At 39.0% G+C, this 20,108-nt stretch overlaps 2 protein-coding genes across 3 annotated transcripts in view; one reads left to right on the top strand and one right to left on the bottom strand.

Moving 5' to 3' along the window:
• adamts13 (ADAM metallopeptidase with thrombospondin type 1 motif, 13) overlaps positions 1 to 20,108 on the top strand; it is a 63,450-nt gene that overhangs the window by 4,899 nt on the left and 38,443 nt on the right. The window contains exon 2 of the mRNA XM_083554006.1: positions 2,080 to 2,163. The gene's annotated coding sequence lies outside the window, so the exon portion shown is untranslated. The remainder of the gene's footprint in view (positions 1 to 2,079; positions 2,164 to 20,108) is intronic.
• On the bottom strand, positions 195 to 18,594 carry pcsk5b (proprotein convertase subtilisin/kexin type 5b). Of its 2 annotated transcripts, none has more exons than XM_083554014.1 (21): positions 17,949 to 18,594; positions 15,029 to 15,133; positions 14,597 to 14,740; positions 13,024 to 13,167; positions 12,736 to 12,812; positions 10,474 to 10,562; positions 10,049 to 10,221; positions 9,167 to 9,379; positions 8,204 to 8,304; positions 7,661 to 7,764; positions 7,094 to 7,211; positions 6,766 to 6,954; positions 5,923 to 6,059; positions 5,672 to 5,797; positions 5,457 to 5,559; positions 4,551 to 4,744; positions 4,236 to 4,320; positions 3,287 to 3,390; positions 2,993 to 3,131; positions 2,764 to 2,879; positions 195 to 2,060 (listed from the first exon to the last, which is right to left on the bottom strand). In XM_083554014.1, the coding sequence occupies exons 1-21, from the start codon at positions 18,123 to 18,125 to the stop codon at positions 1,954 to 1,956; spliced, it is 2,745 nt and encodes a 914-aa protein (XP_083410140.1). In that variant the 5' UTR covers positions 18,126 to 18,594; the 3' UTR covers positions 195 to 1,953. The 2 variants fall into 2 exon arrangements, with proteins under 2 accessions (XP_083410140.1, XP_083410139.1); XM_083554013.1 differs by having other exon boundaries at positions 195 to 2,069; positions 17,949 to 18,592.

Here is a 20,108-nt window from a genome sequence, read left to right as displayed (position 1 = left end):
TATATATAAGTTATGTTATGTTGCATGTACTGTATTTGCAGAAACCTTTACGGTTATACCATTTTCTTGCAACATGAATGCAAACATGAGTACACGATTTCCCAGAATAAAATCCCACCCACATCGAAAAAAAATCTGACTGTTTTAAATCATTCTTTATGTATTTTGCTTTGTTTTTTTTTTATATATATATATATATATATAAATAAAAAAGGTTACATCATCTCAAACCACATGGCATAAAATGAATTAAATCAGTTATTCATAAATAAGACATAAATCTTCTAAGCACAAGTAAATTGCTCAAATGCCTTACAGGAATTAAATACTCTACTCCATTTTGCCTAGTACAATTAGTAAACATTTTTCTCTGTATATTCAGACCATTGAGAATAAAAACTTCCTCATTACCAAGGCTTCTTCTATAGTGGGGGATATATTTGGACCCAGTTTGTCACAGTGGATCGAGCATAATGTTGCCATGGGTTCTATAAATGTGGCTTCTATAATACCACAAATCTGTAACAATCCCATTTGGCATTGGTTATTTTTCCATAAACATCTCTCTTAAAAAAAAACAATATAGAAGAACTTGTTATGCATTACACCCTTACGCTACTTCTTAAAAACCGAGTCTGAATAATGATCTATACCGGAATGACAATGTAATGTCATTTTCTCCATACACTAATTTTTTTAATTTTTTTTTTTAATGAATCATTGATTCACCAAAAAAAATTATAAAACAAATTACATTGAAGACAGAACAGTGCAGTACGTAGGCCACAAATAAAGCCATTAGGTTACCTTGGTATATATACTATATACCAAGGTATCATTAGGCCATGTATGGCCATTCCCAAATTTTATAATTTCTTTCAAGCCATCCATCACAGATGTCACAAATGTTGTTTAACTGCTAAATTTAGGTTAAAAAATTAAATAAAACAATAATAATAATAAAGTCCACGGCAAAAGTGATTTAAAAAAATTATTGGAAAAAGTAGCCTAGTAGTGAGGAGGCCTAAAAAACAAAACAAAAAACAAAGAGGCTTGTTGATTGCTAACTTCTTTCCCACCAGCTATGGATGTGGGTCTTGAAATGTTTTGTAAACAGTCTTAGGTATTAAAATGAATAATACTATTACTACATGCATATGTCAAGTCCAAATATGAACACCACACACACAGGTGCTCACACACACACACACACACACACACACACACACACACACACACACACACACACACACACACACACACACACACACACACACACACACACACACACACACACACACACACACACACACACACACACAAATATACGCTTAAGAGAGCCTGAGCCAAGATTTCTTTTTCGAAATAGTGAGAAGTTATACATAATTACAATACTGGTTAAAACTCTGCCATTTAAGCCTTGATGGGGATAAGTCTTTCCTGAACCCGAACTTAAAAAAATAGTAAAATTTTAAATGTTTTCTTTGTTCATGGATGTGTAGCTGAAGCTGACAAACAATAAATGGCTTCAGTAATGGTTTCAAATTTATTTATAAAATGCACAAACTAGGCTATAGTCATCGATCATTATACTGTTAGAGGGGAAAAAAAAAAGAAACATCACTTATGCCAGTGTGTCAGTGTGCCTCTCCGATTTTACTTATCTCTGGACCCAACTTTAAAAAAAAAAGTAAAATAAAAAAAAAAAAAGTATAAAAATTTTGGCATCCATGCTTTGGTCACAAAATACTGAACCACATGATTTGTTGTTTATTATTGATCCCAGTTGCAACACCCTGACAGGTTCTTCCAAAACCACACACACAGGTAAAAGGTAGGTTTGTTGTAGTTCTGGCACCGAGAAACCTCTCAGCATAGTCCCATATTAGAGGTTCTTGGTTGGAAATATAAATTAGCTGAATGTCAACGGCAAGTAAGGCCGTTACGGTTCTTTCAGCCATTTAGAGAACATGTTCTACAGCAAAGCTGTTGCAGAACCTTCCTTTGACACAGATTGTTCTTTTTCACCAATACACAGAAACTTCCCTCAGCCCATGATTCTTCATTTGCTTTCCACAGAGCAGGAAGAGGAGAGAAGAAAGGAAAAGTAGCAGCAGCAGACGATTGGGCAGTGGACGGCAGTGGATCAGGTGATCATGACAGGTAGCAGGAAACAGGTTTTATAATCCAGCAGATGGTTCGAAGTAAGGGAGTGTCCATGATTGATTTGGAATCCATCAAAAGGTGTGGAAAAATAGAGCATAGGGAGGAGAAGGAGAACAAACATTAAGAAACTTTATAGCAATCATAGGACTATATCGGGGCAGAATTTTTACAGTGCTCCATGTTTGGGAATTGCTGTTGCATTTATTGTACATTTTAGGATTATTATATACATTTGGCTAATATTAAACTCTGCTATGGTTCACTGGAAAAACTTTCCCTCTTCAATTATAACTTTAGAAACCAAGAGAAAATAAATAAATAAAATATACGGTCCCCGGTTGAAGAAAGGTAAAGGTGATCAAAGGACAAATTATACAGCATAAGTGCAATTAAATATTATGCTTTTTTTTAAATTAAGGAAATCAGTAGATCAAACTTTAAAAGATGGATCATAGACATAAAGATTCAGTTTAGGACGCATGACTGTAATTACTAACAGATAGCAGCAAAACCCAATGAAAAGTGGGAACACATTTAAAAGCTCCTTCTGAAGCTCTCTCAGAGCTGTCCAATACGAGTATATAAGCTAGTACTCACCATCTTTGCAGATAGTGCTGACAAGACACACACCGTTTTCTAGGTTATATCCGTTCACACAGGCACTGCAGTTTTTTTCTCCTGGACCTGTGCACGTGTAACAAGTATGATCGCATCTGGCAGAGGAACAGAACAGAAGAAATCAGACCTCGATTTGGTGAATGGACGCATCTTTAATTACTTACTGTATCTTTACTTTGTGCTTTGTTAAGCTTTGTGCACTACTGACTTGCGACAAGACTTCTGGGCCTCTCGGTTTTCTGTAGTTTTCTCTGCCATGTAGTATCCTGCACTGCAACTTGGAACGCAGCGCCACTCCTCAAGATAGTATCCCTCTGCACATTTTGTGCATGCCTCCATGCCGGTTCCTGAATACAAGATATCATTTCATCAATCAGAAATTGTAGAACATCTCCAAAAGCTACTTAAAAAAAAACACCCAGATGTCCAAATGCATGCATTTAAAAAGCAGTGTATTAAAATGGCATAAACCTGAATTGCAGGGAAAAATCAATCCAAGTACCTGCGCATGTAGCACAAGCAGGATGGCAATGCTCACACATCCGTTTGTGCCCATTGTAATATGTGCCAGCTTCACAGGTCAGCTGACACCTGTTCCCTTGTAAACTAGCAAAGACAAATTATAATGGAATCAGATGTTAAGGAAGCGTAAAACAAAAGTTAGACGTCGATATTTATAAAAACTTCAGCTTTCAAGCAGAATTTATCTAACGAACCGCAGTCTATATATTGCGTCTATATGATGGACATTAAGTCAATTTAGTTGTGGGTTCCTCTATTACCATGTGCGTAAGCCTGGTGTTAAAAATTCACATGGGAGTGCTGCAGGAAAATTCAGTATATACTACATTTCAGTCTAGTCGCCCATCTTTTAGACATGCAGTAGTCTAAACAAGACAGAAAAGTTAAACAAAGCAAGACATAAGGTCCAAATGTGTGGGTGAAAAACCTTTACGGCAGATTTGGAGGAATCACTCCCGAAAGATATTTCAAAATTGTTCACAGAGCACAGCTGCTGTACATTAGGGAGGCTGTGTGTGCCATAACCTGTTTCTCTTTCCCTTGCTTTTTCCACCTCTCCCCACTCTCTTTTCCGACTGCTATTGCTGGGCACATATGGGAAATCTGAAATACTCTCTAGATAACGTGTTTCAACATCTGAATGCAAAATGCTGGATTGCGCATTTTAGAGGAGACTCCACCAGCTTCTCAAAATCGGGTCAGCATGTTCCTTTCTGCAGCGTTTCCTGTGGGGCTTTGTGACTTTAACTGTACTAACAGCAAGATTTACACAATATACTAATGATATCAGGCCATGATGCAAGCCAGTGGGGCTGGGATTCAAGGTACATTTCAGGACAAACTGTGACCCCAGTTTAAACTGAAACGTTGGACTACGGTACCACAGAAACTAATGTAAAATTCATTAAGCTGAAAAAAAGAGGAATTACCTGAGCCCCGGTTTACATTCCGTGCAAATATTTGCTGAAGTACATTTTTTGCAGTTTTCGCTGCATTTACGGCACATGCTGGCATCTGTAAGAAAACCAAGAAGTCAACCCTCAAACGGAATGTAATTATCTCACAGTTAAACCTCATCAGATGTTGGCATGTTCTAGAACTGCGTTTAAGAGTCAGAGGTTTGAAGAGAAAGGAAAAGAGTACACACTATTTTGACAGTCATGCATGATATTCTACTGACTAACATCCGCTGGTTAGATTTTTATAATATTAAGCAAGAAAGTGGAAAGGAAATGCTAACTTACCAAGGTCCAGATAGTGGCCCTCAGGGCATGGATAGATGCATGTATTGGCTCCTTCTCTGAGGTAAAAACCTTGCCGGCAGGAGGTACACTGATCGCTACGACTACCAATGCAGGATTCGCATAAAGGGGAGCACTTCTTACAGCGTCTCTTATCATCGCGGAAAAATCCAGGAGGACACTCGGGCACACACATCCTGAGAAGAGAAACGAATGGAAAGAGTAAGGGATAGCCATCTTAGAGAGACAACAGCCTGGAGGAAAAGCTTTCCATAAGGCAAAGGTCCGAGGCTGAGAAACTCATTGACTGCAGATTTTTGCCTCAAGTATAACTGTGCGTGTGCACATAAGTGTGTGTGTGTGTGGCCACTTAAAATCTGTTCAGAAGCAAACAGAATCAGCCACCAACATGCCTACATGAGTCTAAGATGTTATTAAAAGCATTCTTATTCACAGTTAATTGTCAGGATGTACCATTTTTCCATGGTGTATCATTATCCATGCTGAATTGGTTTCTTGTTCTTGCCTATGGCTTCCCACTTGTGGATTTATGGTCCAAAGTCAAACATTTTAACTCCTATTAATTTTATTTTATGTTTCATTTAGCTTTATCTCTCTGTGATCCATTTAAAATCTGCCTTCTTCAGCAATTCCCAAATAGCAGACTTTTAGGTACAACTATTAGGTGATGTTGATTAAGATGTTAATTAAGTGAGTTGTCAAGATGATCAAGTGAGTTGTTTTTACCATGCTATTCAGTGAGACTGCTTTAGTATGAGCTTCCCCACCACAGATTTTAGAGACTGCAGATCATTTATTTGAGAATGTTGATAAATGTGAACTCTGACTTCTTCCTTAAAGAGAATACATTCTAGTATCAATGACACTATACACATACACATGGTGTACCTGGTGTTGTTTTTAAACTTGAGAAAGTAGTGCAGGCAGTTGATGCACTGATGAGGCCCAGGTCCTTCGCAGCCATTTTCACTGCACTCCGGGTCACAGGGGCCTTATAAGAGATTACAGATTTCTATAATCAAAGAATGGGACTCTGGGCAGAATGCATTACTCAAAAAGTCTGGCAAACTTTACAGTGCTAGTTATGAACAAGGATGACTTACCTACATACTCTTCACTATACTCATCCTCAACTGGAGACTCCACCACAGATCGAGGCTTGTCGCTGCGGGAGGAATACGGGTGCACTGATGTACCATAAAGCACCAATGACCATTCCTTGAGTTTGCCTATTCGGTGGATACAAAAAAAAAAATCTGTGGATAATGTAATGCCAACTTCCAGTCTTTATAGATGACAATAAAAATGAAAAAACGTTCCATTAAAACCAAAGAAAAGGCTTGAGAGTAAATACCTGGAGCCTTCTGACTCCGTACTTGTGAGGGGGAGTCATAGATCTCGAGGATCCAATCTCCAGCAGCTTTCTCTCCCCAACAGTGAGTTGTCATGAACTCCCAGTTCTTAAAGCCCTCCATTGAATGGTCAAACAGTCTGCAAAACTCAACAGTGAGCATCCAGCTCAGGCTATTCTTTCCCTTTTAAGTTGCCGGAAATGTGTTTCGGTATCTAGGAGGCCAAACTGCACATGCCTTTTATACGAGGTGGTATCAAAAGGTTTAGAGACTAGTTTTGTATCACGCCAACAGATTGCAGCACAAGGCTGTACGCACAGTCACAGGGAGCACCAACCTGCATTTGTCAGTGTGCCAAAGACATCATCCTGTGTACATCGGGAGCCGTGCAATTAATGCTATTTTGACCACGTGTGTTACCATGATTTCATCATGGACAGCAAGTCAGAACAAAGATTGTTTGACGTGATGCAGAAACTTTATTGCGATGCTGCAATGAATCGTTCAATGTGTTTTGAGTCCTATGCGTGCTTCAAGAGTGGAAGACCATCACTGGAAGCCCAAGGGTCTGCGTTTTGACAGCACTGAGAAGCTCCAGCGCAAAAGTTGCTTGACACGCTTCAAAAAGAAGACTTTCAGAACACATTACAGAGGTGGCAGGAACACAGAGCGCTGCATTGATGTGCAAGGGGACTATTATGAAGGTAATAGTGTGTAAACGTAGATAAATAAAGTACTTTCTTGTAAACAGAGCTAGTCTCAAAACCTTTTGATGTCACCTTGTAGATGACCCAGTGATGACTTAAATATTGGAAAGCATTTATGGCCATTCCAAGCCATTTTACCTGTTGGCAAGGAGCTGCGACTTTGTCCCTGATGGTGAAGTCAAATTAATTGATAGGTCTCCTCGCCGTGGGTGGGTTATGGTGATACGTACAACTACATGTTCCAAATAGATGACATGATGATTCGCATTATCCGTACAGCCTGTTGCCTTGTAAACAGACCGAACAACATGTTCCGGGCGAATTGTCCTTTTGGAGGAAATAATACAAATAGAATTTTTGCTTTACCATGGCAACATAAACCTGGTCGTTCAGACATGAATATTACATGAAAGAAAGAATGTCATATAGACAAATATTAGCATGTAATGATGTGTCATGAAACTACCTTATTTGCCTATCTGCATTTTCCACACAAATATGCTGTGGGGGGACTTGTTTCCATCGCTCAGCTTCTTTGACCATGGCCTCCGCGTCCATGAGCCCAAAGCCATATAGGTGACTTACTGTAGTTATATGCAACACATAAGGTTTTCAAACAAGGATGAGCACATAAACTGACATGAGTGTTTTTATCTGACAGTCTTACTGTCTAGTAATTAAGTAAAATGATGTATTGCTACAGTGGGGTTGGATTTGATTGTTGTAATTAGACTTTGCACACGATATATATGGAGTTATTGTCATATTAAGATGAAATTTAAGCTGTTGGCAACAGTAAAGAAGTATCTTTATCTGCAGCATGAAAGCTTTTTCACTGATTGTCATTATAGACCTCAACGGTCACCTTTAAATAGAAAAACTCAACTGATTGTCATTATGACAAAGTTCTTCCTAATCTTTCTTTAGAAGCATTGAATTAAATCACTAATTTGGCCTTTGGTTTTATTTCACAAAGCAGCTAACTCCATTTTTATAAATTGAAAGGTTTTATGAAGAATTTAAAAGCCAGTACCATTGTATCCTGCTGCATTGGTTTTCCAGTCAGGAGCGCTGAGATGGCCGGCACGTGATGTTTTCACAATAATGTGCTGTACATCCCTCCATGTCAGGAGAGGGCTGTAGGACAAATAAAAAAATGTATATGTTTATTAGTTTCAAAAATAATTTGTAACTATAATTTGTCACATTTCATAGTGATCATAATGTAATTTATTGTCCATATCATGCAGTTCTGAATATGAGACTTTTCTTTCAACTTATTTTTTTCTTAGCCCCCAATGCTCCATGCATGGTGGGATCAAATAATGTTAAAATGAGTCATTGAACACCAAGCAGGGCGTGCATTACACAAGTATAAATAAATGCATTATATAACATATTTCGCCGATAATGATTCTTTATATGGCTGCCAAGTAGCATGTAATATGCTTGCTGGCAATCCACATGCTAAACTTCTTAATCTGTCAAAATGGAAACATTGCAAATAACCCCACTACAGTATATGTGAGGTGTGATTTAGTGTAATGGATTGTAATTGATTTGAACAAAGTCTTACTTGGCCTCCAAGGCAAGAGCAATGATCCCAGCAGCCATTGGAGCTGATGCAGATGTTCCAGTGTGACTGTCTGTACAGCGTTGCCTTAGATCTGTAGTGATCTAAAGACCCAGCGAGCACAGAGTTAGTGTTTTTGGCAAGTGGCACTCTAAAATATATTCGTACAAAGACTTTCTTTGAAAGAGATTACAGGATTTTATAAGTTATTGTGGAATTCGGTAAACCTCTCCAAGAAGGTCTCAGTGGAGAAAAGTTTTTTTTTTTTTTGGTGTGTGCGCACACGAGTGTAATAAGTGTAGTCGTTCACAGCTAGACACTTTCATAATGACCCAGTGACCAGCAAATTAAACACCACACACAGAGACAACATACAATCATGTTCTAAACCCACAAAACGGGTGTCTGCAACTAAAGGAATCTCTGACGTATGGAAATGTGCCTGGTGCCAAATGCTGGAGTTTGGTATTATTTCCGTTGAAAGTTTATATTTGCACCGTAAGATTAGAAAGTGTTAGATCCTTTTAAAAATACGTGTGTATGTACATTATATTATATTATTATAACATTTGTGTGTGCATAGTGTGCACATAGTGTGAATATATGTGAAAATGTGGTAAATGTTGGAAAAAATGTGACAAAATGTGCGAGTGTTTTTAACACTTTTGTAATGCATTACATGGCCACATGCTCATGGCAATATTTTAAAGAGCCAGATTTGTTCAGTAACAACTTTTACTTAAGTAAATTTTCATGCAAGTTTGCAAAAACTTTTTTTTCTTTTTTCAAATATCACAATTGGTATACTGTATGTAGAAGGCATATGAAACTGAAAGGCAGCCATTTAAAAATGTGGTACTTTCTTTTTAAAAAACAATATGTAGCTGCTTTACTTTATTCCAACAAACCCCAAACTTATTTAACATTTTGCAAGTATGCAAGTGAATCTGACTATTTGGAACTTACAATCTTGCGGTCAAAGCTTTCACCACTGCTGTATGTGGTGGTGAGAGTGGAGGCACATTCTTCCAAGTACCAGGGCTTGTGGCCGCTTTCGGCCGTGCTGCTGATTGAGATGGTGTAGATGCTGTTAGTGTAGCCGTCGCACGAGCAGTGGTCTCGACTCCGCCCACCATTGCCTGATGCCCACACAAAAATAGATCCACGCCCCTTCCTGCCCTAATGATGGAGGAAAATCATCATTTGCCTTTTGTTATCGTAATACAAACTGTGACATGCTGAACCAAGGGTTGCAATCGCTGTGAGCTTTCTTTTAATGATAATCTCGCATTATATTGAATTCTCTTAGTTTCTTTCTAGAACTTTTATGACTCAATAAGGGCTGCTAGTGCTACTTCTGGGCACATACTCAGTCTAGAAAGATTGAAAATTGAGTTGCCAGTATAAGGTAACACATAAAATGCATACTTGAAGCACATCTGAACCACATTAAACAAACCTCTGTCACAGAACCCAGAATAATTACTGGCACACCAGATTATGACTCATAAAGACGACATAAAGTACACGACTTTAAAACTTAAACTTTGGCACACAAGCTGGATCTGGTCCATCAGCTGGGGCTAATTTTATCCTCCGGCTTAACATTTGACTAAAGATCCCAAACTTCACCCAGTTTGTTTCTAACCAAAGACAACCCCTTCACTTTGCTACGTCGAAATCTCCACGGTCAAAAAAAGATGTCTTTTAGAAGTGAAAATTACTTAGTATACTTATATATAGTATACACTTCTCATCAGAGTGGAATATATGTGACTTGATAATGTGTTCACAGGTGCGCCCTTCTATCCAGGTGGATTCAACTAATTATAAAAAGTTTTTTTTTACCTGTCGGATGCCGTTTTCAAAGGCCTGTCTGGCAAGCGCTGCAGGACCATCTACGGTTTTACCATCGTCATCCGGCCCCCAGCTAGCACTGTATATATCGATGTGCTGAGGGTGCAAACTCAGCGACCGCGCCTCCACCATGTCAGTCACATCTCCATCCAGCATGCGCACACCTGCACGTCGCAAACATACACTTTAAAGTTTTGCCTTGATGTGTGTGTGTGGGCAGATTTGGTGGGACAGCAGCTAAGCACATAATGAAGGAGAGGTAAATGCATGTAAATTTGCATCAGGGAGTGAAAGAGGTAGAACTGAGAACTGTAGACAAGAAAATATTCGCAAGAAATAGCGAGAGAAGGGAAAAAAAAGTCCCTCAGTGACAAACAAATAAATAATAATAGATCACACAAATGTACAGCACTCACCCCCAATCTTGGCATTGTATGCAATGCCGACAGTGCAGTGAGAGTTGTTGGCAGATGCTGCCACTTCCCCGGCGCACCGCGTGCCATGCCTGAAGAGGACACAAGGGTAAATCAGTGTATACACAAAGCCAGAGGTCAGAGATCATACGTGAGCCCCTAACCACTTCATCTGACAGGGAATGAGAGGGAAGCTACAGGGTTAGTGAGGCAACAGCTGTGCTGAAACTAAACATGCTCGTTTCGAGCCAAGTCGGCACAAACACGGTGGCTAAATATTTGAGCTATTGAGAGAAAACATTGAGTTCCCCAGAATCTGTATGCTGATGACACATGGGGGACATTCTTAGCGGCAAGACTGATCCAAACCAAACCCGTGAAAAATACGAACATGACAACTCACCAGGAAAAAAATTAAAAAAATACACAAAAAAAAAAAACTACACAAAAAAAAAAAATTATCTTATGAAGTCAAGGTCAAAAAGAAAGTGCATTCCGTTGTGGAACCTCCAGCAGAGAACAGCTGCTCAGAAAAACTCACGCTGCCATGGTAACCAGGGTCTCAAATCTGAGCCACTCAAAAGATGATTATTAAAAAATATTGTTTAAAAGATTAACAATTAAAAAATTCAAAAATAAATACAAATAAAAACACCATTTACTACAGTAACCATCAGTTTATGGTGTCAAAAAAGCTTATTAGACCGAGATCTTATGATCATTCCTCTAGATTGAGCTTTTTGGCTAAACAATATCGAGCCATAACTAAAAACAAGGGACGGAATCCAAAGTCTTTTCCTCTTATGCGCTTTGGTGGACTCTGAACACTTACATCTGCCAGAAGAATACAAGTCAATGAGGAAAGCAGAAACACAGAAACAGACATACACACTTCATCTCATCCTGCTCAGCCTACGCAAAACATCCTGGACACTACCTTCCGGAGACCATAAACGAATTTCTCAGTAGTTATTACAACTACATGAGTAGAGCTTTTTAGCACATACAGAATGTAAAATGTAACTACAATGTAAAAGTATATTTCACCACATTTACTTCCTCACATTCCAGCAGTGCTAATGTATAATATTAAATGACTTCTACACACAACGGCTACTTGCCTTCACATATAAATAGACCCATAATAAATATGTACATAAATTTTATATTAAAACTTTTGGTGTCCATCACAATCTTGCCTACACATCAATTTCATTAGTTAAATTACAACATTCGATAAAATACACATCAGAAACCCTTGTGGAGGAATCCCATGAAATGGGATAATCCAATATCTGAAAGCCTGGATAATAAACTAAAATCTTTTCAAGTAAATTGAAGTGACATTATTACCAGATATTACCAGAAAAGTGCAAATCCATAAAAAGTAATCAGGCAATATGATCAACATCTTAATTTCCAGGAATTTACTGGAAATTAGTCGGTTTAGAAAAGATGGAAACGAAGCGTGTCAAAAACGCACTTCATTCTGCGAGCGCCTTATTACATTTAATTAAACACAGCAGACATCCGCCACAAAAAGCACACTCCCAAGCAGACAATATTCTATAGAACATGTCTATACACGCCATGAAAAGCTTCCCTCCAAACCGCACACTTCCTCAGATCAAGAGGAATAGGTTCATATTCTCTTCTAAAGTCACCCCAGGCAAAGGAATTACTTACGAATTATTGTACTGCAGCTTTTAAAGATTTAAGAAATCAAGAAAAGCGGATCTGTTCGGTCAAAGGATCAGGTGTGCATAAACACTGGTTGAGTGAAATACATTTATTTATTTATTTTAAGAAAAAAGAGCTCTGGTCCAGGAAGCAACATTCTGCCTTTGAACGAAGTGAGGGAAAAAAAAGAAAATGTACTGTGTAAAAGTTTAGGCAGAAAATAAAAAAAAAGCTCAAAACAGGTGCAGGAAGGTAGTTTCACGGGTAGTTTAAGAATGGTGTATTTGAAACTCCAACAGAACAGTGCTGATGCTAAAAAATAATCCTAGGCCAAGCTTTTTGGCCCAACCTTCAAAAAATGCTGCGATGCCATCTGGCACTGGCTCACACATGCTGGCAGAGTGAAAGCCACAGACTAACACACAAACACACACACTTGAAGGAGGAGCATCAATTTCATTAACACACACACACATACACAGAAAGCAAATATCCACATTCAAACACACACAAAAAAATATATATAGAAAATACATTATTATAAATAAAGTGCACTACTGTTCACCCCATGAATTGCATTCTTACTTGTTTTCATTGGTGGCATCATATCTGGGCATAGGGTCCAAGTCATTTCCATTTACATCATAACTGGCCTGGTTATCCTGTGCATGGAGACCAAAGAGAAACAGACTAGGGCTTACTGTAGTTTAAAATGAGACAAATATTCAGTGTTAGCTAACTATGGGAAACTGAAGCAGGCTTTCTCAGTATATGATCCTACATGATACATTTTTGATAAATATCGCTATAGTATTGTGTACTGTATTAGCACGAGAGGATTTACCCAACGCGTTTTGGTGCCCAACCACTCACATAGTTCTGGATGAGGTCTGGGTGGTTCCGCTCGATGCCATCATCCAAAATAGTGACCACTACATCTTTTCCTGTATAGCCCCTCTTCCAGGCACCGACAATGTTCATGTCCGACTGGCAGTTGTGTATGTTGTCGTTACAGTGCTGCCAGCACACAAAATAAAGAAATTCAGTAGGTGGTTGGTTATATCAGTTATATCTAGGTACAGAATTCATACAGAAAAGCAAACGAGTTTACTATCTTTTTCTTTTTCTTTTAGGAACAGCTTGAGTGTACTTTAAAGATAGGAAAAAAAAAAAAAGTATATGTTGAGAAAAATGACCGGCAGCACATCATTTTGCTCGTTGTTCAATTTCTGGAAGTGATTACTACTGACTAATAAATGTAACCAACTTCATTACACGAGGCAACCGATGCAAATAAACACATTATTTTTGGCCTGGAACAGACCATAATTCCCAAGTCTTATTTGCTCTCAAAGTACAACTCCCAAGAAACCTGTTAGACGGTAGTGTCCAGGTCAAAGTATTTACGTTATCTGATTTGCATTAACCATTGACAGAAAATAGAAGAGTGAAATCTACTGGGTTGTTGTTCAGTATAATGTTCGCTACCAATAATTACTCGATCAAGATCGATTCAGGCCATAGTCAACAAATTATTGACCCAAAAAAAATTATTATGTTTAGTCAAGAACAAATATGCTGATAACAAATGAATCTTAAACACGAATAACGTTAAGCTTTAGGGCTTGAGAGCAATTAGGGCAAAGTGCCCAAATACATTCACAACTTCTTCAGCGATCAAAGAGCAATAGGGCAGAGGTTTATGTATTACAGACTAGTGATACAATATTTCCTTTTTTGTGAAAATGTTGTAGAAATAGTCATGTGTTCCTGCTGTCAATGTTCTGTGGAATGTAAAAACATGATTGCTAAATACCACGGTAGAGGTTTCTTCACTTGTGAAATTGGGTAACCTGAGTATTAGTTATTAGTCATCTTAATAAACATTATTGTACACTGAACATTATTAGTAAATGTTTGACACAAACCGTGGCCTTGACTAAAGTTTTCTAAGAAACCCCATACTGGTACAGAATATTCTTTTACGTTAGGCTTCCTGTCAGTCAAGACACTATATAGGCCACCACAGATCCTGTCCCAGAGCTTTATGAACACAAGTGGGAATCCACCTAAATATTAGAAACCTTAAAGAAACCCAATTAAAAATTTAAACATTGTGGACCAGAGAATGGACGAGGATTTATTTGGGAAATATTTGTTTTGTAATAGATTTGATTCAGCCCCATGTTCATATGGTGCAACGTATTTTAGTGTCTTCAGTGTTTTTATTTTAGGATTATTATAAAAAAAAATATATATATATAATATATATATATATATATATATATATGGCCATTTTTACAGCTCCTTTAAATAAAAATACACAAAGCTCTGACCGATAACCATTGACAAACGTCTGCCAAGTACTGGGGCGAAATACCTCCTGCTGAAGGAGTTGCATGATTACACTATGAAATGAATTTGGCCCGTGGTTTGTTATACTCACTATGTACCACATGCTACTCCATTTAGCATCGTTGAAGTAGATGGAGTCAGACTGGGCTGCGCTGGTCTTGGCCGATCCTGGGTACAAGGGTTTATAATCTCGCTTGACCCTCCTTTTGATCACTTGCTGCTGAATCCATTCCACCTAGAACAGGGTACATTTATTATTAATAAGAAACTTGAATAATTAAAGTAATTGTAAAAAGATTTATTACTAATTTAAATATTTAATTAATAAAAGTAATAAATTAATTAAATTCTAGAGTTCAGTACTTTTGTTAGAGACAGAGCCACACTGGTGGCAAACTAAGCATTCAAAGTAATATCCAATATATACATAAATATAATTTTATGTCTGTATTCGTATTCAACAAAAAAATTCTTATAGATCACAGTACACCCAGGTGTGTTGTTGCCATGGAGACCGCCTGACCTTTGGTTCCATGGAGATAAAGCTGTGTGTGCCACGGCTGGAGAGCGTCGACCTTTTTATCGTCCGGCTGTGGAAGAAATGGTAGTAGTCCTTCAGGTCGCCGATCTATAGGAAGAGCAAAAGCAAAATCCGGCCATTAAGATCCTTGGAAAAATCACAAATGTAGCTATATCAGTTCCATTAAATATTCAATTACAGAAAACTTGGATGGTCTTGAATAGATTAACAAAAGAGAGAGAGTGTCAAGATCATTGACAGACATTACTCATTTAGAAGGTAAGCACCTTCTGACAGTGTTACTCTAGAGCTTGTCTTCTGAGCACCGGTCATGGAGATCTTTGCACAGTCTGAAATTCTCAGTAATAATGCTAAAAGCCTGATCCAAATGATTAACCAATTAATAAACTCTTAATAAAAAGGTAAGCATGTTAGCTGTTGGCACATAGCACCCTAACCATAGTAAGCCATAGTTGGGTCTCCCGTCATTTCCTCATATCTCCTGGATTACTGCACTGCCATTTCCCCCTCTTTCCATGCCTTGTTGTCTTTTTGACCATTAGACCTGTAACCAAGTGCTGCTAGCATGATAAGATTATAGCTAACCTTGTTTTTAGCCCAATTGCTCAAACTGGGTTTTCAGTTCTCAATTAATCTCCAGGCCAATTGGTGATTAGTTTTTCAAATTTCCACATCCTTTACCATCAACAGATTGCCAGGTTTAAGACTAGCGTGGTGTTTAGCCAAAGTCGAACATAAGGTATGTGTCCACTGTTTCCCTGAGCAGCAATCATGATCATGTGTCCGAGTTACAGATCTAGACAAGAAACCCAACCTCGGAAACACTGCCAGTCTGACAGTTCACCTTAATAAATAAATCTAATGTGACACTGTGGTTGCACCCAGGCTTTCTGCATCTAACCCACAATATTACTGATAACCCAAAGGTCCAAGAAGTGGATTATCTGTCCATCTGTATAGGGGAAGTCTCCTTTATAAACTCTAAAAAAGCTCTAACTAGGCTTTTTTAAGGTGAGGATATTCTGTTACACATTATTTCTGTTACTAGATAAATCTATGCATATACCCAAATCGAACCAACCCAGCAAACCATTTCAAAACATTTCGTTTTTAGTGCCAAATTAAAAAGTCACTGTGTGACTGTGAGGACACTGTCTGGTGATTGTTAGGACATCTGCTTCTTTTTGGTCTTCATAAGAAGCCTAAAAGCAAGTACACACATGCACGTATTCAACAAATTTGGGGGCCTCCTACAAACCAAGAGATGGGGCCCCTGGACATCATACAGAAGCTTGGTAGAGGGGGTAGGGTATGAGACAGGAATGAGTGTGCCTCAGCACAGCCCACTGTTGGGCTCTGTTGATAGAATAGAACAATATAGGAAATCTCTTTTAAGAGACATGAGAAGACTGATGCCACACTATTAAGACTGCATCCCTCTAAGACTACTAACTGAACTGGGACAAAGCAACTTATTTCCAGTCATAAAAGCAAAAAGGGTATTACATAGGGTAATAATGTGTCACTTATTCTAAATGATCGGGCATTGACATTGTTCTCAAGTTTACTATGACTTGTGTAGGAATTTTCCTGACTAAAGCTTTCCGTTACCAACACAAAATATGTACGTCAGCCGCTTCGAAGCCTTACAGCAAGTTTCTACAGAGGTCTTAATCACTCAATCATTCTTCACATTTCATTCCTGTACACACACGAGATTGCGAGCAGAGTAAAATTAGACACAATTATGAGGACTATTGTGTATGCCTTAAAACCTAGGGTGAACGATCAACTACCATGAAATTCGATTTAATCAAATCTAATCCGACAAACCTGGACTCTAAAAGAAAAGTGGAGTTTGAATCATATATATAATATACATATAAATATTACAGAGAGAGAGAGAGAGAGAGAGAGAGAGAGAGAGAGAGTTTTTTTCCCGCCATAGTCCAACTCGCTCAGCATTAAAGGTTTCCATATATGAGAAGTTGAAAAACTCATGAAACTCATTGGCCTGATTGAGCAAATACACATTCGGAAGCCAAAGATAATAAAGACAGGTTAAGTCATTAACTTTTGCCCCAGCATATGGTCATGGAGACCTCCATCACAATGCAAGAAAAATCCTACCACCTTTCTTGCTCCTTATCATGTGTATTCAGTTGGAGAGAAAAAAAAGAAACACATGGAACTGAAATCAATATAACAATCATAGATTTGGCTACAGTTCCACAGTAACCCCTTTTCCAGATTGCATCACAGTGAAACATTGTAGTTTGGCAGTAATATACTGGACATGTAGATTTCAAAATTCATTCAGAACAGGAGGGGGGAGTTTTGTTTTATTTTTCAGGCATTTAAACCTTTTTTTTTTTCCTTTTTTTTTTTTTTTGTCTGGTGTCAAATCGTTTACTTTCAGTCTGCACTGCAGGGATTGAGTTCTGCATGGGTTTTTTTTTTTTTTTTTGTTAACCACTTCAAGTCAGTGGAAATGCCTGGGGAACACCTGTTGGTACAGAGATCAATGGAGAGGAAGCGTTTGGTGTGTTTGAGGTGTTTGGGTTTTGAAAGAGTGATCATCAGGCTGGCTAGCTGAAGAAGAAGAAGAAGAAGAAGAAGAAGAAGAAGATCTAAATGTATAAAAGTTGCAAAGAGAATGTAAATGGATATGGTCCAGAAAAGTGTGAAACTAGGAGAAAGTTTTGAAGAGCACCAAAACGTGGGAGCATGCTTTCAAGAAAACCCCGTTTCGTTCTCATCGTTCGTGTGGGAACTTCACTCCAAGTGGCAATTCGGAAAGGAGGGGAAAGAGAAGACCAAAGACCGGGGAAAAAAAGAAAAAAGAAAAATGACGGGCTGCAAAGGAAAATGCATTAAGATACATGTGCAAGGGAAGTCTTACCTGGCCCAGGTTCGAGTAACCGTATCTGCTGGCTATCTGATCGGCAACCTCAGTGCCGCCGGCGATGCGAACCGCCCAGTGGTTGGTGTAGAGCCGAGCTCGCGAACACGCCGAGCCGAGACACAGCGCGAGAACGCACAGCGAGCCCAGGCGCCGCAAAGCACCGTCCACCACCATGGTTTATTTCCTCCCCCGACACGCGTCCGCTCTCCAGTCGACTGCCGCTCACGGGGAAGACAACAGCGCAACTTGGGGCTTGCCGCAGGGCACGGATTCTCATGGAAGTGCGCGCTTCTGACCTCCGCATACACTCCGACACAGAGCGAGAGTCGAGGAGCTCGGAATCCTCCGTTCGTGTGCGTGTGTGTGTGTGTGCGTGTATTTGTGATGTTCAGTCTCGCAGCGCATCGACCGTTTTGCTCAACCCGGCGGTGCTCCGGACACTCCGACGGAGGGAGCCAAGTGTGTTTTGCGCAGCTTCGGTCAATTTTTTTGGATGCTTTCAGGAAGACGGTGCCGTTAGTTTCTCCCTGCGCCCCCCTGTTTTTTTTTTTTTTCTGGGTAAAAAGTGGAGGTAGGGCTTATAGCGCCTCCCTCAAATAACTAGCGACACACGGTGGAGTAGCTTAAGGGAAACGCACCCGCGGGGTTTAAGTAGCCTCCGCTGGGTCTTAGACACACACCCGGTATCGTGCTTCCAGAGAAAGACGCGTGAAGAGAGCGGGTGTTCAAAAACTTCACTTTGTCTGATCTAAGTTGGCATGCAATCTGATTCTCATCCGTAAAAAATATCTAGATTAGTGTGTATATATATATATATATATATATATATATATATATATATATATATATATATATATATATATATATGTGGATAGATAATCATAAAAAATTAAACAAAAAAAGTTACGATGGTTCGACAATTCTTCGATCTTACATTAGCGTTAGCAATACAACAAAATGAAATCGGTTTTGCGCGGCAGTCGTAACAGCAAATTATGCTGTACGATACGTTGGGACGTTGCCAGGATGTCCGAGTCTCCCACCTTAATCTCGCCAGCGGTCAACAGAGTTCAGTGTTTCAGCGTGTTTTTTTTCACTGTTTTTGGTGTTTCAAAGCCCAGTTTTAACTCTTGTCTCTCTCCTTTTTATCGGCGTCGCCAGACACTGAAACCCCAGGCTAGTACTCGCCTGCACTCGTCTACGTGCCCGCTGCCACATATATACTGTAAAGTTTATACATAACGATATTGAAAATGGCTGTTTTACTCATTTATGTACTGTAATTTGTTACATTATTACTGATCACCATTCTTTAAGATTCACTGGTAGGCTAGGTCATGTCTCGAGTTAATATTTTAAAGTTACGACATTGTCATTGGAACGTATTTCCATCGTAAGTCGGAGACTACCTGTATTTTTATTTCATCTTTGGGCTTTTCCTCGAGGGAATAGCGTTCGAGTTGGGGAGCTCACATCTTTGTTGAGGTTCTGCCCATATTATGCCAGCTGGAACGACTCAAAAAAGGCAGTTAATTGAGGACACTCGAATCGTACGCAGCATGTATGCTGTTAAATGAGGCAGAAATTGATGAAGATACAAACGATTTTTACCTGATTTTTCTATCAGACATGCTGGTTAGCAATCCATATTATTTGAGTTATTACGATACATAAACGATAGGTTTATGCTAATTCAATAATTGTAAAAAGTTGTTCCTGCAACAGCGTATTGATAAATGGATAAGCTACACGTTCAAACTCCCAACTAACATATGGACGCGTTTGTTAGGATCAGTGCTCGAATTGAGGTGTGGCTGAGGCATAAGGCATTAGGGACCCCCCATGACAATTAAAAAGATTATTTTAGTAAAAAATTGGAATTACACAACAACTGGGGACCCCCCCCATGAGACTTGACTTAGTTCTAGCACTGGTTAGGATCACTTGGTGTCACTTTTTGACGTCCTGGGTACCCCTTTGGCGTCATTTTCCAACGTGCAGGGTTAGAGTTTGGGCTAGTGAGAACGCATTAGGGTTATTTGCGAGTGAAAACGGGTTGCTGAACGCCGTTTAACAGACGCCACTTTTCAGACAGCAAGTGAACTTTAAAATCAAAATTTAGTTGGAGAGCTGGATAAATATGACCTTGGGGCAGTC

This window comes from Silurus aristotelis (genome assembly GCF_946808225.1).
Source record: "Silurus aristotelis genome assembly, chromosome: 11".
In the NCBI taxonomy this organism is placed as follows: Eukaryota; Metazoa; Chordata; class Actinopteri; order Siluriformes; family Siluridae; genus Silurus; species Silurus aristotelis.
This window is presented reverse-complemented; position numbering and strand designations above follow the sequence as displayed.